The sequence below is a fragment of the Podarcis tiliguerta genome (assembly GCF_965153285.1).
Source record: "Podarcis tiliguerta genome assembly, chromosome: 10".
Taxonomy (NCBI): domain Eukaryota; kingdom Metazoa; phylum Chordata; class Lepidosauria; order Squamata; family Lacertidae; genus Podarcis; species Podarcis tiliguerta.
Window position 1 is genome coordinate 55,042,521 of NC_139543.1, and position 17,155 is coordinate 55,059,675.

The 17,155-nt window shown below is 43.8% G+C and overlaps 1 protein-coding gene and 1 long non-coding RNA gene across 9 annotated transcripts in view; one reads left to right on the forward strand and one right to left on the reverse strand.

Annotated features, from left to right (window-relative positions):
- The window catches only part of LOC310658987, a 10,542-nt gene extending 7,274 nt beyond the window's left edge, over nt 1-3,268 (reverse strand). The window contains exon 1 of the long non-coding RNA XR_014502568.1: nt 3,183-3,268. This is a non-coding gene — a long non-coding RNA (uncharacterized lncRNA). The remainder of the gene's footprint in view (nt 1-3,182) is intronic.
- IPO8 (importin 8) overlaps nt 3,009-17,155 on the forward strand; it is a 43,992-nt gene continuing 29,845 nt past the window's right edge. For 2 of the 8 annotated variants that reach the window (XM_083401408.1, XM_083401407.1), the window contains exons 1-8: nt 3,797-4,090; nt 8,460-8,541; nt 9,175-9,331; nt 10,808-10,966; nt 11,543-11,699; nt 12,780-12,869; nt 15,765-15,859; nt 16,776-16,860. In XM_083401408.1, the coding sequence (XP_083257534.1) occupies nt 9,195-9,331; nt 10,808-10,966; nt 11,543-11,699; nt 12,780-12,869; nt 15,765-15,859; nt 16,776-16,860 (723 nt within the window). In that variant the 5' untranslated portion in view covers nt 3,797-4,090; nt 8,460-8,541; nt 9,175-9,194. Of the gene's footprint in view, nt 3,762-3,790; nt 4,091-8,459; nt 8,542-9,174; nt 9,332-10,807; nt 10,967-11,542; nt 11,700-12,779; nt 12,870-15,764; nt 15,860-16,775; nt 16,861-17,155 lie in introns of those variants that run through there. The other 6 variants (XM_083401405.1, XM_083401404.1, XM_083401403.1 and 3 more) reach the window with 6 other exon arrangements.

Sequence of the window (17,155 nt, forward strand, 5' to 3'; positions counted from 1 at the left end):
GGCACCCCCAACCTTCAGCCCTCCAGATGTTTTGGACTACAATTCCCATCATCCCTGACCACTGGTCCTGTTAGCTAGAGATCATGGGAGTTCTAGGCCAAAACATCTGGAGGGCTGCAGATGTTCTACAGGAATGCCTGTTCTACATTCAAAGTGCTCAAAGTACATAGAATTGGATTTGTAACTAAAGTAAAAAGTGAATCGAAGGATTGCTTTGTATAAACTAAAAGGTTTTTCAGATGTCAGAGTGGAATATTAAAACTGGCCAATGGGATGGAAGCTTTAGTGCAGCTGGAGCTCCGCTTGGATAGTTTGCAAGTAAGCATATGGAACCTTGTACTTCAGTCTGCTTTGTGGGTGGGTATCAAGGGACGCAGGTGGCGCTGTGGTCTAAACCACTGAGCCTAGGACTTGCCAATTGGAAGGTTGGCGGTTTGAATCCCCGCAACAGGGTGAGCTCTCGTTGCTTGGTCCCAGCTCCTGCCCTAGCTGTTTGAAAGCATGTCAAAGTGCAAGTAGATAAATAGGTACTGCTCCGGCGGGAAAGTAAACTGCATTTCTGTGTGCTGCTCTGGTTTCGCCAGAAGCGGCTTAGTCATGCTGGCCACATGACCCGGAAAAACTGTCTGCGGACAAACATCGGCTCCCTCAGCCAGTAAAGCCCAGAGTTGCTCACGACTGGACTTAACTGTCAGGGGTCCTTTACCTTTATCAAGGATTAACAGGGCCATAAGCAATTTTATTGTCCCAGGGTGTAAAATGAAATCGATTTTAGACTTATATCTGCATATTTGTCTTGAAGTATGTGTGTGTTGCACTGCCATGCCACATTAGCTGCAGATTTTTTGTATATGGTTTCTTAACCTGTTTATCATGTGGAGGCACACCCTGAATTGAGCTATTTCCACTCTCCATAGGCAGGGTTATTCAAATACATTTCAGGTTCCACTCCTGCTTGCTGTAAGTCTTCTACAGTGACCCTGTGTGTTTACTTGCTCTTCAGATTCAGATGGGGCAGTTTGCTACTTCCCTCCCTTACTTTCCCAAAGGGAGGTGGAGGGAATCTGCTTTCGACCTGTACAATTACTGCAATTTTACCCTCACAACACCACTTCTGATTTAAGAGAGCTTCCTTATACAGGGACAACTTGGAGGGGGGAGAAACCTGGGCAGTCTCAGCTGCAAAAAGGGGACCGCAGCTCCCAAGTTGTTCTGGGAATGTTGCCTTTTACTTGACAGCTAATGAGCTCCCTCTCCCTAAGGCAGGGAGAGGGATCCTGTGGCCTTACAGATGGTGGACTATAATGCCTATCACCCATTGCTGCAGCACAGCTGAGGAGCGTAGACATTTTGGAGCTATGCAAAGCCAAAAAACAGGCAGTGCATCTGAAACTCATTTACACAGCTTTGCTTACAGTAACCCACACTCAGATTCACTCCATTCTCTCCCAAAGAGAATGGACATTGATGGTTAGTTCTTTCACCCCCAGTTAAATTTTATTTATACTTTTCAGATATATGCATTTCACTGATTTTACAATCATTTTGACATTTTAAAACTCGACTTCCTTCCCCTTCTCTGCAGTTCCTTAAATTTATTTTTAATATCTTCTGCATATTACACATTTATTTATCTTCTTTTAATATATACTCTTGCGTAGCTGCAGGTTATTACAGTAATCCTGCCAGTGCTTTTATCTGTTAACAATTTATCTGTAAATATTCAATAAACTGAGGGAACCCCCATAAGGCCCTCGGAGCTGGACCTCGGTGTCTGGGTGCATTTATAAATTTATTGTTGTACATTGTTTTCCTTCTGGGACCATTCCCCCAAGTGTGTTTTATAAGCTGGTCTCCGACCGTAATAAATTATCTATCTCTAATAATATATATATTTTAAAAAAGCTAGTGTGCATTTGCCTTTTTTTTTAAGTAGTTGCTGTGTTGAAGATCAAACACTATACCCAATATTCATATCCTCTGCCACACTTTCATTGTTGAGATTCTTGCATTGCAAGGGGTTGGAATACTAGATGTCCCTTGAGATTCCAACTCTACAATTCTATGATTAATTGGCTCACACATAACAGCACTATGTGAACTCCTGGATCTGAAATGGACTATGCTATGCTTGCACTGTCACCAAAGCCGCTGGAGACTGCTTCATATACAGTTAAGAAATCCTTACCTGCCACTCAAAGTGTATATGCCCCTTATTCATACATACAACAAGCAGAGTGCTGCTCTTGCCAGCATAAATTTTATCTAAATGTGTGTCGATATTGTAGTGATGAGTACAAGATTTCTAGGTGGACTTCTTCTGGACCAATGTTGTAGTACTCTGCATACACACAATATCTTTTGAAGTACATTTTTATCACAAAGAATCCTGTAGATACATGAGGGGGAAATTACAGTTCCCATTATTTTTTTTGGAGGGGGATGACGACAATGGATGTGGCTGTGTACACACCCCTTTAAATGTTTGGTGGGTCAGACCAAACAAGCAGTAACATCACGTTTCCCCCCACAGTCTGTAGCAAAAAAGAAATATTCTGGGTAAAAAGCAGGCTTGTACCACCTTGGAAACCAACAAATTAAGGTGCTATTTATAACTTTTTAAATATGAGCCTAATGCACCTATATTACTTTGTAAGATAACATGGACTGATTACCTCCCCCACCCTCAGTATTTCTAAGCTCCCCCTATTATTATTATTAATTGAATTTATATACCGCCCTATACCTGGAGGTCTCAGGGCGGTTTCCCCCTCAAAGCTGCTCACAACTGAAGATCATAGAATGGAGTATGACATATTATAAGCTGCAAGTTGCAGCTTTTATTTTTGGGAGGGTGGCTGGGCGGGCACTGCCCAAACCCCAGCGGGGCGGCAGAAAGGCGAAAGGCTGGGAGGAATCCCTAAGCACTCACGTAAGAGCCTTCGCCTTTTTGAGCATCCACTTTGCGCATGTGGTCTCTTGTCACACCACTTTAAAACTCACGTCAAGTTCAACCTGTGAGGACCAGCTTGCTCCCTCTAGCTAGTACCCAAAAGTAAGGAAGGGTCTCTGCCGATTTTAGCCTGGGACTGAGGGAATCGCAGCCCAAAGCAGCTGGAGGGCTGCGCGCCACTTCCATGTCCAGCAGGTGAGACACTTTCGGAGAGCTGAAGCGCCACAACCTGCCGGGCCAATGGATCCTCCAGCGAAGTCCCAGCAACAGGTTCTCGTAGCATCGGCCTCCCTGCTTTCCCATATCAGCTGGAAGTCAACGAGGGAAAGGAAGAAGCCCCCGTTTGCTCCAACTACAGCGGATGCTCTCCGTAACCAACCATGGCCGCCCCCATCTTTAAAAAGTCCACAGCCGGGGGAGGGCGGGAGCGGCTGCTCTAGACTGCCCCCCCCCTCTCTCGGCTCGGCAATGTGTGCTTCGTTTCCGTACAACAACATGGCGCCTGCCATTCGGGCACCGCGAGAGAGTCGGGGAGGAGGAGAGACGCGAAGGAAAGCGCCCGGGGCGCAAAGCATCTTCTCCTTCGCGACAGCCGCGCTGTCGTAAACCGGTGAATGGCTCCCGTGTGGCGAAGGGGGAGAGGCGAGCTGGGGATTGTGTGCGGCGGCGGCGGCCCTTCTCTCTGAGGCGCCTGTCCTTCTCCCCCCACCGCCATCGGAGAGACATGGATCCCAACCGGATCATCCAGGCGCTCAAGGGCACCATCGACCCTAAGCTGCGCCTCGCGGCCGAGAGCGAGCTGAACCAGGTGAGAGCGCAGCCTCCGGCCCCCTTCGCCGCCCCCGCCCCGCCCAGGGGATCGCGGCGGAGGCACTTCTGGGATCAGCTGCTTCCCCTCCTGCCAGGCCTCGGCGGAGGACGGGGCTTTGTTTTCCCCTCAGGGGGTGGCCTCCCTCCTCGCCTCCCCCTCTTGCCTCGCCATGGTGGGCGCGCTCTTTCCATCTCTGAGGAGAATCCTGTCACTGCACCTCAGGCGCGCAGCGCTCACCTCCCCACCCGAAAACAGCCTAGCGGTTTCCTTAACGGATTTACACGGCTATTCGCCTACATTCCTGTCCCGCCTCTCCTCCTCCCGAGGTGCGCTCTTCCCGTGTTTTATCCCGCACAGTATAGGTGCCGGATCCCGGGGGCCCCCAGGCACCCACAAAAATTCCCATGAAGGGGCCGGGCAGCCACAAATCCCGGCGCCAGGGCCATGCACGATGCACGGCACCCATGGCCCCAGGCATCCAAGCTGGCGCTCCTACCTCGCAGCCATCCTGTGAGGTGGTTTAGGCAAAGGGAGGGTGGCTGGCTCTGGGATCACGCAGCCAGCTTTCATGGGTTGAGTGCGGGATTTGAACCCAGGTTTCACCCAGCCAGGACCTTGGGTGGTCTCTCAGCCACAAAAGCTGACCCCTCCTCCCTGTGAAGCACCCTTCGGTCTTTTCAGCACCAGAGGACTCTGTCCAGAAGTTCGCCCGTGGGAGCGGGAAGAGGCACTTTGCAGACTTCCATATTTACTACTGTGCATGTTTTCATGGACTGGAGCCCACACAAATCTAATGAGAGATCTCTAACCTTGAGAAGCTTACCACCGGCCTTGTAAATAATCCCGCAGAGTTTGCTTGCCTGCAAAAGATGTTTACTTGCTTGCTGGGGGCTGGCAGAGGAGGGAGGGAGAGCTCTGTCCCTGCTACAGCAGCTCTATACTATGACCGTGTACAAGCCATACATTTAAAGCACATCCTCCCCTGTAAACTGTAGTTTAATTGTGCTGGGAATTATAGCTGTGTGAGGGATAAACTCCAGTTCCAAGGATTCTCCAGGGGAAAGCATTGTGCTTTGCATGTGTTTTAAATGGGGTGTACGCAGCCCAAGATGCTATGCTGGGTTTGTACAAGGGGGCTTCCCTCAGGCAACGCACTTGATTTCTGTGCTGGGCATAGTCTGTGACCACCTGTATCCAAAATGGTTTTCCAATAGAACACCAGATGTGAGACCTGTAAATACTATGGTGGTGTTTATTTGTTCCTTTGGAAAAAAAATACATCTAAAAAGAAAAGAAAAAGAAAAGAAGGGACAAGATACTTCATCTGTCTTCAGCTAGCCTTTCACTTGCCTGCATGTCACCTATAGCTATTAGGCTAGTTCTAACATACAAGACTAGTTTGGACCTTAAAGATATGTCAGTCTACAGGGGGCCAGAAGACGCTGCTGTTTTAAGAGAAAAGTATGTGTGTGTTTGCTGTAACAGGCTGACATGGCAACCTCACTGAAAATTCTGTTCACTTTTGTTTGGCTTTTAAGCAGATATCTCAAGTTTTGAAGGTTGACAACAGGTTTTGGAATTTTGGGCTCTCTGGCTGGTATTATAGGTACTCTACAGGTCTTAGACTTGTGGCTTTTAATTTCGCAACTTTTTTAAACCATCCTAATCATTTTTTGGTGGTGAAATTCCTTCATGCTACAACCTATGGTAGTTCCTATGATTCTTCAGCATAGTTATTTTTTGACAAGTCGACTTCTTCATCACCATTCCTCCAGAATTTTGATACTTTGAAATTAGATTGTGAACTTTTCCAACTTTTTTAAAGGTTGCCAAATTAATTACAAATCAGCAAGCAGTAAACTTCTGCTGCAAGCCCCACTGAACTCAGTGGGACTTCCTTCTGAGTAGGCATGTATAGGATTGCTTTATATGTCAAAGTAAAATGCCTCACTTTATGGAATCATTATACGTGTACATTGAAGGTTAGTTCACAGTCCCTTAATGATCAAAACTTCTGCTAAGCAACCACATGAGTGACAGTTGTATTAGATTAGGATAGAAGATCCCAAATCATTCACAAGTCAATGGCAAGATTCTGTGGTAACTGGATTGTTCAAAAAGAGTCATGTCAAAAAACATCAAAGCTATGATACCTGAGAGAGAGCAGAAGGTTGTTGAATTTCAGCTTGGAATCAACATGCTTCCCGTAATCCAAGAATTCTTAGCTTGTATACATATCTGCTTTAGATAAAAAAGATCCAGGAACTCGTCAGAATGCCAATTTGTAGCTTTATTTGTACAAAGCTTTTTTTGTAATTTTCATAATGTAAAAGATATCAACACAAAGCAGTATATTACTCAAGTCAACTTTGACAGGGCATACAGACTGCAACCCCCCGGCACATCTTTACATCCAAACTAGTCGTAAAAGTTTTTAGTTGCTGCATATAAATACACATAACATGTTCATTTGGTTGTGATTCTGACAATGGAAATGAAGGTAAAAATGGTCGGATGGGGGTGGTGTCATTGAAAGCTTAATTTCCTAGCTCTTGTTTGGTTCCATACTTTTTCGAAAAAAAGAAGAAGAGCAGAATGTGATTTTCTACATTATGTTGTTTGAAGTATATGTTTCCTTTGGCCTTCATTGCAGAAGGGTCATGAAAGAACTGCCAGCAACTAACAGCTCCTAAGTCAGGAGTCGCCAACCTGATGGGTACATTTGCAATCTGGACAACAGTTGTGGGCATCCCACACATGCCCTATTCTAGTTGCTACAATAGAATGCTTCTTTTTAGCCTAATTTCAGCAGAGGGAGAGGTTCCAGGGAAGGTGGACACATTTGCATGATTCAGAAGCTTCAAATATCAAGTTTCTAAATTGGGGAGGGGCTATCTGAGTTATTATTTCTATTGTTATGCATCATCTATGTTTAATGTTATGGGGCCATAGCTCTGTGGTAGAGCAATTGCTTTGCATACAGAAGGTCTCAGGTTCAGTCCCTGGCATCTGCAGGTAGGATTGGGAAAGTCTCTCATCTGAAGCTCTGGAAAGCTGCTGCCAGTCAGTATAGACAATATTGAGATGGATGGACCAATGGTCTGATATAAGGCAGCTTCTTATTTTCACTGCTTGTTTTGAAAGAAGCCAAAGGAGAGCCTTAATGACCCAGATGGAATTCTGCCCTTTATCCAGAATTCTCTCTTGCTTTAATTTCTGATACCCTGATTTAGGCTTTCTTTCTTAAAAAAGTATCCAGCGTATATTGTGGCATTCATCCTGGATGAACAGCAAAGGAGGTATTCATTTTTAAAGAGGATCAGATCGGTTACAGTTTTACTTTTGTCCTTGACATGCTGACACATTTAGCTGCCAACTGCTGAATGAGGTCTTCGAAACCTTCTAGCAGATTTTAGTAAATCAATGCCACAGTGATGCTAATGCAGTTCCCATTTGGGAGAGTTAAGTATAGTGAACTGTCGTCAAAAGAATGCAACAGCTACAGACTTCTTAGGATGTACTCCATTAGTGACTGGTGCTGATCCATCAGTACCTGGTCTTGCATTTCTTTTGTGCTTGTGCTATTGCAGTGTGCCTGGTGCAGTGGAATCTGGCAGAAAATAGAGGGTCTGGGAAACTAGAGGGTTCTTGGTTGAACCAAGAGGGGATGTGAAGGCAACCCAGTCAGCCATATCAAGTCAAAGGCCATCCACCTACTACAAAAAAAAGATATTTCAAGTGTGGAAGTTGGTGGGGTTAGGTGAATGCAGGAGTGATATGGGCAGTACAGTTTACAGCTACTCTCCTGCCCCAGTGGCTAAAGTTCAAATAAAATATGAGCGATGGGAGAGAAACCATTTAAAGAACTTTGGAAATTGTTAGAGGGTTTTAATGTTGTGTGATTTCATATCCAGCAGTCTTTTTTCACTTAGAAGCTCAATCACTCAGAATAATTTTCCTGAGTGCTCTTGTTGAGTTGATTTTTTGTGATATCGGAAAATGCCTTTTCCAGTGATAACTGGAAACTTCCATCAGAATGACTGTGACCAGGCTGACACCTTTTTTCCTTCTTCCAGTTATTTTAACTTATTCACTGATCCACAAAAAAGTATGTAAGGGTCAGCACAGAAAATTACCTTAAAAATATGTTGCATAAAATTAATATAGGAAAGTAATACTGTACTTTGAATGTACTTTGCACTTCTCAACTGTTTATGAAGGTAATAGTGTTGTTGCAAGAAGCAGCAACAGCAGCTTTGCTGTTGCTTATAGTTTGGAGGTGGAAATAGTATTATTATTTTCCAATTTTATTAGAGAAATAAATGGTCAAAACCACAACTGGATTCAAGAGCAGAACAAAACCTGTTGTGTCTAAGCCAGCTGTTCATTTGGAGTGTGTCCACCGCATGCTCAACCCTTCAAACTGCTTAACTTTGCAGGAGAACATCTGATTTGGAACGAAATAATCTTTTTCTTATTCATGGCAATAAAGAATCATAGAATTGTATAGTTGGAAGGGACTCCAAGCGTAATCTAGTCCAAGCCCCTGCAATGCAGAAATCTCAACTAGATCATACATGACAGATGGCTATCCAACCTCTGCTAAAAAAACCCCTCCAAGGAAAGGAGAATACTACAGGTTAACTTGTTTTATAATATATGGTGCTTTTCTGATTGACTTTCTATGCATTTCAGTCCTACAAGATCATCAACTTTGCTCCCAGCCTACTACAAATAATAGTTTCTGATCAAGTGGAATTCCCAGTCCGACAGGCAGGTGAGCAGAAATTATTTCTATGTGTTATGTTTAGAATTTGGTTTGATAGTCATACATATCCAAATTCAGCTATTGTTTCTTACTTTGATGGTTTGCTTGTCTTGGTTACTGAGACCAAAAGTTCAGAACATGTTCCAGCAAAACAAGGAGGGTGCAATAAAGAGCCTGTGAGGAGAGTCCCAAGGGCTCTATAAGGGCTGCATTTGGACCTTGGGTTTATATATATATATATATATATATATATATATATATATATATATATATATTTTGGTGTCCTCGGGTGTCTTCCCGTGTAAAAGTTGGGGTGTCTAGGCGACGTTTCGACGAGGTCTCACTCGTCATCTTCAGGCTGGTGCTTTCGGCTTCTTGTTACTGGAACAGAGCAGGATCTCAGTGTTTGAGTTCCTATAAATACTGTTGAGGAGGTGTGGTGTATAGCCTCCAATGTTCTGGGCAGAGAGGAGGTTCCCAGGCTAGTGTGCCTTTTCTTCTTTTGTTCCTTAATTACTTGAGGGATATCTTGAGTGATTTCTTGATTTCTACGAAAGCATATATATATATATATATATATTCAGCAGTCTTCCATGTGCTAGGACACTAGGACTTAGGGATGTTTTTCTTCTTTCACTTCAGCTGCTATTTACTTGAAGAACATGGTGACGCAGTACTGGCCAGACCGAGAGCCACCACCTGGAGAAGTGATATTTCCATTCAACATTCATGAAAATGATCGGCAACAGATTCGGGATAACATTGTGGAAGGAATTATTCGTTCTCCAGACTTAGTGAGGTATGTCAGGCTTGGGGACATGCATCAGAATTCCCTGAATTGTGTTCCAGGGAGAACTAATGCTTCCATTAGGTATGAATTATGCAGATCATGCTACTTTACGTCAGTTTTTACTCTGTATTTTTCTTTTTGAAAATTGTGGTTTTCCAGGAGGTGATGGGTTAGGAAGGGTAATGGAAAGTAAGCTAAAGGACTTGGAATCACTTCTGTAATAATTCTTAAGTGGAGGCTTCCCAGAGAGCTATTTCTAAAGAAGATGATTTGGATATTTCATGTTAAGGTCTAAATGAGAGTTGTAGAGAGGCAGGCTAATGAACAAAGGGCAATTAAAGCTAAAATATTATATCCTCTTGTCACACCAAGGAAGTTTTGTTTCCCAGATGAAGATAAAGAAAACTCTTTATAATCCTTTTTTGACCCAGTCCAGATGATAAAGAAAGATCTGTTCTCACCCTGACCACCAGCTGTTCCACATGAGTGTGTAATGGGGAAAGGCTGTAGTTCCTTGGTAGAGCGCATGCTTTGCATGCAGAAGGATCCAGGTTCAATCTCTGATGTTTCCAGATAGGCTGGGAAAGACTCCCGCCTGCAGCACTGGAAAGCCGCTGCCATTCAGTGTGGACACTACTGAGTTAGATGGACCAATGGCATGGCTTGATATAAGACAGCCTCCTGTGCACATGTGCAGGCCTGATTGATACCAACACAGAATCCAGAAATGGGCTGTGCGATTTGGTCTGAGTGTGCGGATATATGCACATGGACCCTCTGCAGACATTAGGTCTAGTCATGGATATCGGGTGGCCCAGTGGATGATACCATCTCACTGTCCCACTGCATATAGCCTCTAGGTCACCCAGGATTGACCCTGGGTTAATCATAGAGACTGATGGTCTGCAAGTTTGCAAATCTTGTGTGCTTTAGTTTCTAGTAGTCATTAATTTGTGTGTATGTTGTTTATTTTGTTAGTCCATTGCTCTCTGATAACTCGAGGAGGAAGGAGAAGATACCAGTAATATGGTTTCATTACACAGTATCCAACTAAACAATTCCTCTTCTTCTTCCACTAGTGCAGTGACTTCTAGGTGTTTTATGGAATTGTCCTGCCCTGCCCTCTCCTCTCCCTGTATGACCCCTAAATCTGTTCTTGGGTTTCCCCCAACCCTTCAGAGCAGATTTATAGGGCAAGCTGGGCATGTGCAGGGAAGTTCCAATCCATAGCTAAAATGCCTTGCACTAGTGGAACTTTGTGGTTGCATACTGCCCATAGTTACACTGAATGTGATTTCACATTTATCCCCTCATCCCGTCTTTGTCTTTTGAAAGGTTTCTGATATTCTCCTTTTGCGGAGGATTGTCTGATAGCATTTATTTATTTGCTCTGGGTTTCTGACATGCTTAAAGAATTTGCTTCTCAAACTGTTTACCAGAATGTGTTACTTGCTGACACTCTCTTCTTCTTCCCCAACCTTTCAGGGCCCAGCTGACAATGTGCCTCCGCACTATTATCAAGCATGACTTTCCAGGTCACTGGACTGCAGTGGTGGACAAAATAGGCTATTACTTGCAGTCTCCCAATAGTGGGAGCTGGCTTGGAAGTCTGCTGTGCCTGTACCAACTCGTGAAGACCTATGAGTAAGTGGATCTTCTTCTGGGAAAGCCCGTTGCCCAGTAGCCTTGCTCATACAGATGGCAGTGTCTGGAGAGCACCTCCAAGTACATGCATGTGCCCCTCCTTTTGCCTTGATTGGTTCCTTGGAGAAATAGCTTCTCAATTCTCAAAGTAGAATGTATGTGTGGGGAGGGAGAAAGACAGGAGTCCACCCATGTGCTCAGGAGAAGGCAGCTCTAGCAAATGGGAAGCAGTCCTTGCATTCATCAAGGTTAGGGCAGAGTGAGTAACATGAGAAGAGAGACTCATGCTTTTTTCCAGATGAAAGTAGATAGAGCTTGATTGCTGTGTGCAATATGTGAGTCAACATGAAGGTTCAAGTAATTATCAGATTACTTGATAATGCTGTACAGCTGTGTAAGTTATAGCATATTTGCCAATATGTCTCTGATTTGCTGTGCTGAAAAATAGATAAAAATGGTCATGCAGGGGTGGAAGGATGGCAAGCAATACTGAATCTTTTCCTTAAAATGTAGAAGAATTAGGACAAGTGTAAAAGTTTGCTCCCTAATTGTTTCCGGGTCTGGCTCCTTCTACAGATACAAGAAGGCCGAGGAGAGAGAGCCCCTCATCGCTGCAATGCAGATATTCTTGCCTCGGATTCAGCAGCAGACAATCCAGCTCCTTCCTGACAACTCCCATTACTCTGTGCTCCTTCAGAAACAGATCTTAAAGATTTTCTATGCACTTGTTCAGGTATGAGCCTCTGCACGTAAAGCAATCAGATTATAGAGAGTTCTGGGGTGGGTGTGGGGGACCCTCTGCATCATTTCCCTTAAGAGGCATACTTCAGAGTGTTTCATTCACTTCAAGCTTGCTTACTTACAAATTTGGATGTTTAAGATTACAGACTTAGGCCTGGACTTCACAGTATTTCAGAAAAGAAAAAATGCTAATGAGAGATTGTAACGCCTTACAATAAGCCTGCAACTTGCATGCGGGTTACGTTCTGAGGATTGTGCTTAAAGCCAAAATCATGTAGAGTCAAAACACATTGGGTGTACAGTAATGGCAGTTGGAATTGCCAAAGTCTTTTTTCCTGAATGTCCTCCCCCTTTTGAAATTTTTTTGCCAAGTGCGTAAAGCTGAATGAGCACAAGTTAAGTGTGTGCAAGTTGCAGGCTTACTGTGTGTTTATAAGTGCCCCTGGAATGGACATATTTAGTCCTCTTTAGAAAGTCCTTAACTATGTAAGTTTGACTGTGTAAAGTGGGGAGCTCTTTGTACTTAAGAAGGCTTCTTGGACATTGTAGAAACCAAGATTTCCCTTCAAATGAATGGGGGCCTTATTTTCTAAGTCTAATTGCTGTGCAGGGAGGGAAACTGATGAGGAAAGGCATTTTGCAGCCCTGACACCTTTTTTAGAACACCCTTTCTGCATTCCCTTTCTGTTACTTCTGTGTATCACAATACCTCCACACTTCCCCCCATGCTTCTTCTGTATTCCCCTGTGAAGCTCCTGATGTACTCCTCTTAAATAAATCGCTGAAAGCCATTGCTGCCCATGGATGACCAGGTGACCATCACATAACATACACTCCCAGGGCATTAAGAAAGGTAGCCCTACCCTGTCTCTTGGAGCAAAAATAAGTAAATAATCCAGCTGCGTTGTGGTGTTGTATCAGTAGTATAATAAATTGTTTTCTTTAATAAAAACAAGGTGTAATCTCTGGATTCTAGTGCAAATAATATAGTCTGGAAACACAGCAATACCTTTACTCTTTGTGTGTGATACCCTGCCCCACCCCATCTTTTTCTTCCTTTCTTTAATTTCAGTATGCACTGCCACTTCAGCTGGTGAATAACCAAACCATGACTCAGTGGATGGAGATTTTCCGGACTATCATCGACAGAAGTGTGCCTCCTGTAAGGATTATATTACTGGGCAACACTAATGCCTTTGGGGAATAGGAAAGGGGGAAGTGTAGCTTAAGGGGCATATTAACTTAACACCCCCCCCCCCCCCAGTTTGCAGTGTTATTAGAGGCTTATCCTCTAGTTGTGTTCCAGTATTTTAAAAAAGGAGGCAGAAAGAAGGACAGGAGCAATTGCTCACACTTTCCACTAGCTTGGCAAGAATATAGTGTTTCTGAAATACAAGGAAGAAGATACGTAGGAAAATCTGACTTCAGGTGCCTTCCACAAACATGCTGCCCCCCCCAGCCCTCTTGGCCTCTGCAAGCACCGAGTGATGTCATCACAACATGTGACCATTGGCTGCCTTGCTCATGGTACCCTGTTACAAACTGAGCACTGTTGCAGCCTCCCAACTACAGTAGTGCCTCTGTCTGTTGCACGGTCTCTGGGCCCTGTTGGGTTTCAGTGCCCATGTATGCCCAGGACTTGCAAGGGACCCATTGCCTGTGCATCTCTGTGTGGGCTGTGTTCTATAAAAGCAGATCAGCACAGGAGTGTGCTGCCAAGTGTGGTTATGGAATCTCCCTCTTTGAAGGTTTTCATGGAAAGCTTAGCCAGATTCCTTTTGACCAGGCTGGGCTTGGGGCCATTGGCTGCCTTGACATGGGGAGAAGGAAACAAGCTTGCGCTGGAGTGGAGCAGGCAGAAGGTACTGCTCAGTTGACTCAGTTGTAGAAGCTGATATTGCCCGTTCCCTTACATGCTTGAAGATTGCTCCAAGTCCTAAGTATGTACAGTGATGTAGCTTAGCCAGAACCTAACCTTAGTCCATGAGGATTGAGACTCAAGCTGTGGAGTTTGTGACATATGCAAGTTAGTTTTGCACGATATATTATACAAGCTTTAAAGATGCACAGTTTTGGCTTGATGTTCTGTGCATGCTATGACATGCCAGGGCTGGGTCTGAAGGCACCTGATGCTGCATCTTTGCTGAAGCCAAGCAGGTCTGAATCTAGTCAGTGCCAGGATGGCAGATGCTTACGCATCCTATGTATTTTGCATTGAGTTTTACCATGAATAGAAAATAAGCAGGATATAATTCATAACGTATTGAAAGGTATGGGGTGGACACTACAGCCTGCATAATCTGTGTAGTCTGCAGAGTGTGAACCATGTGGAATTTGCCTCAGTAACAAATTCTGAGGGTTTTGTATTGCTGGTTTCAGAGAACAGTCTCAAAAGAAGTAATTTTCAGTCTTTTTACAGTGCTGTCCTAAGCATGTTTGTTCAGAAGTAAATATCACTGTGTTCAGTGGGGCTCTTTTGATTATGAATCTTTATATTTTAATGTTTGTGTTAACTGGTCTTTATACAATGTAAACCACTTCAAAGCCAATTTTGGTGCTAGGTGGGGGGTGTGTGTGTGTATGTGTATATATATATATATATATTTGCTTTCGTAGATTTTCACGGGTACAGGAATGCAGGTTTTGGTGTCCTCGGGTGTCTTCCCGTGTAAAAGTTGGGGTGTCTAGGCGACGTTTCGACGAGGTCTCACTCGTCATCTTCAGGCTGGTGCTTTCGGCTTCTTGTTACTGGAACAGAGCAGGATCTCAGTGTTTGAGTTCCTATAAATACTGTTGAGGAGGTGTGGTGTATAGCCTCCAATGTTCTGGGCAGAGAGGAGGTTCCCAGGCTGGTGTGCCTTTTCTTCTTTTGTTCCTTAATTACTTGAGGGATATCTTGAGTGATTTCTTGAGTGATTTCCTGAATCCCACTTAGGTGGGTCATTAGGTGTGGATTAGTTGCTAAAGCCTTCGTGTCTTGAACTCTTGAACTTTGTGAAGAGTTTTTCTGAGAAGATGGCTGTACTGCACTTGGTTGTGCTCTGGCTTGGCTTCGTGTATAGGGGCGAGCTGTGGTTTTGTGGCCTGTGCCAGCCAGATCTGTGTAGGGATTGCAGGGGGGTGCAGCATCCGGAGGTGCCACCCTGGTTTGGCTACTGGATGGTGTCTGTAATTTATCTGTGGAGAGGGTCTGGGTTTGGGTCTGGTGTGGTTGATTGGTGATGGCGTTCTGTGTGCCTCTGGATCTGGTGTCAGATTTTGTGGGGAGGGCTAATTTCCAGATGTCTGGCAAGCGGGATGTGTCGTCACGCTTGTTCATGTTGTGAGGGTGTTTCTCTATCTCGATGGCTTCCATGATTATTCTCTTGTGGTGATGTTCCATGTTAAAGAGCAATTTGGAATCTGCAAAATTAATTTCGTGTCCTGTTTCTTTCATGTGTTGGAAAAGAGAGGAAGTTTTTTCTTCTTTTTTGACGGCATTCTTGTGTTCTGCGATCCGTGCATTTATTCGTCTGTTTGTTTGTCCAATGTACGTGGCTGGGCAGACTTTGCAGGGTATTTCATAGACCCCTTGGTTTTCCAACTGAATTTTATCCTTGGGGTTTCTGAGGATATTGGCTATTTTTTGGTTGGTGCAAAAGGCTGTTTTGATATTGTGTTTATGGAGGATTTTGCTAATTTTATCTGTAGTGCCCTTGATATAAGGAAGGAGGGCTATGCCATTGTTTTCTTCTGTGTCTTGGTTTTTGGGGGGTGTTTCTTTTTGGATTAGCTTCGTAACCCTGTTTTGCTGGTATCCATTGGCAATTAACACATTTGAGAGATTCTGTAACTCAGTTGTCAAGTGGTCTTCGTCAGCCAGGCGTTTGGTTCTGGAGATGAGAGTCTTGGCTACGGAGTTTATTTGTGCAGGGTGGTGGTGTGATTGTGCATGTAAGTAGCGGTTGGTGTGTGTTTTTTTCCGGTAGATAGTGTGTAACTTATATGTATATAAGTTTTCTTAATGCTCAGCGTTAATTTGTGTACACATTGGCTGATAGTTATTTCCTTTCATTAGGAGACTCTGCAGATTGATGAAGATGATAGGCCAGAACTAGTATGGTGGAAATGTAAGAAATGGGCTTTGCGGATTGTTGCTCGCCTTTTTGAAAGGTAAAATGCTAACTAGAGCAGATTTTCTGAACTCTGTTTTTCTCAGCACTATACTTCAGTCATTTTTCTATATATTTAATGTAGAGCTTTCCAAACTCTGTGTCATGACACGTTTGTGTGTTGCATGAATACTCCCTGCACCCCTCCAGGGGCTGGAAAGGGGTTAGTTTAACCTCCGGTTTGCTAGTAAAACTGAATTACTGTGTTGCGAAGTGAGGCATGTCTAAAAAGTGTGTCATCAACATTAAAAGTTTGGAAAGCTCTGATTTATTGCAAAAAAGTATCCTTACAAATCTAAAACAGGAGCAGAAACTTCCAAACTTCTTATGGCTGCACCAGAGGGGTGTGTGTATGAGAGAGTCATAGTCACTTGTGCCTGTAATGGTAAACCAAGGTTTAGCATTGTGTCTGAACAAGCTCTGTATGTTCTTTCACACTTTTGTTCACATCTTTTGAAAAAGTTTTACCAGTTTTACTGAAGGTCTCAATTGAATATTTTCTTTTGCTCATTTTCTGTTTCTCATCTTGCAACTATTTGTTGAATTTGTATATCGTCCTTCATCCAAAGATCACAAGGTATAAATGAGAACATAAATTACATAACAGAAACCCAAAAACAAACTAGAGCTATTTTGAATATATCTAGAGCGTGCAAAATCAAGCCATGCCCCATTAGCCATCTTACTGCTTGCCTGGGAGTCAGGAAGTCAGGCAAGCCACAATGCATGGTGGGTGGACTGTGTTTGGCACTGTGTTTGGCTTCGTACACAAGTGCAAGTCACAAGATATGAAGGCCTTCTCTAGTAGGCTGATGTCCAGGGTTATTCTGAGCACACTTTTATATATGATCAACTTTAGCAGCATGTGTACGCATTAACCTTCAGTTTACGTACTCGCTTTGGATTCTTTCTTCAAGGTATGGCAGTCCTGGGAATGTAACAAAAGAATATTTTGAGTTTTCTGAGTTCTTCTTGAAAACCTACGCTGTGGGAATCCAACAGGTAAACATCTGCCATTTATTTTATTAGTATGATAGTTCCACAGCAGGATTTTTTTACTTGTCCTTGTATCATTTCTTTAATGCAGGGATAGGGAACTTGTGGCCTTTAAGATGTTGTTGGGCTGCAAATCCCATTATCTCTAATCATTGGCCTTGCTGTCTGGGGGTGATGAAAGATGGAGTCCAACAGCATCTGGAAGGCCACACCTGAGCTTGGGACCTTCTGCACACAAAAAGTCAGCTCTATCACTGAGCTATAGCCCTTAGTTTTCCAGGGTGCCCCTCTTTTCAAAGTG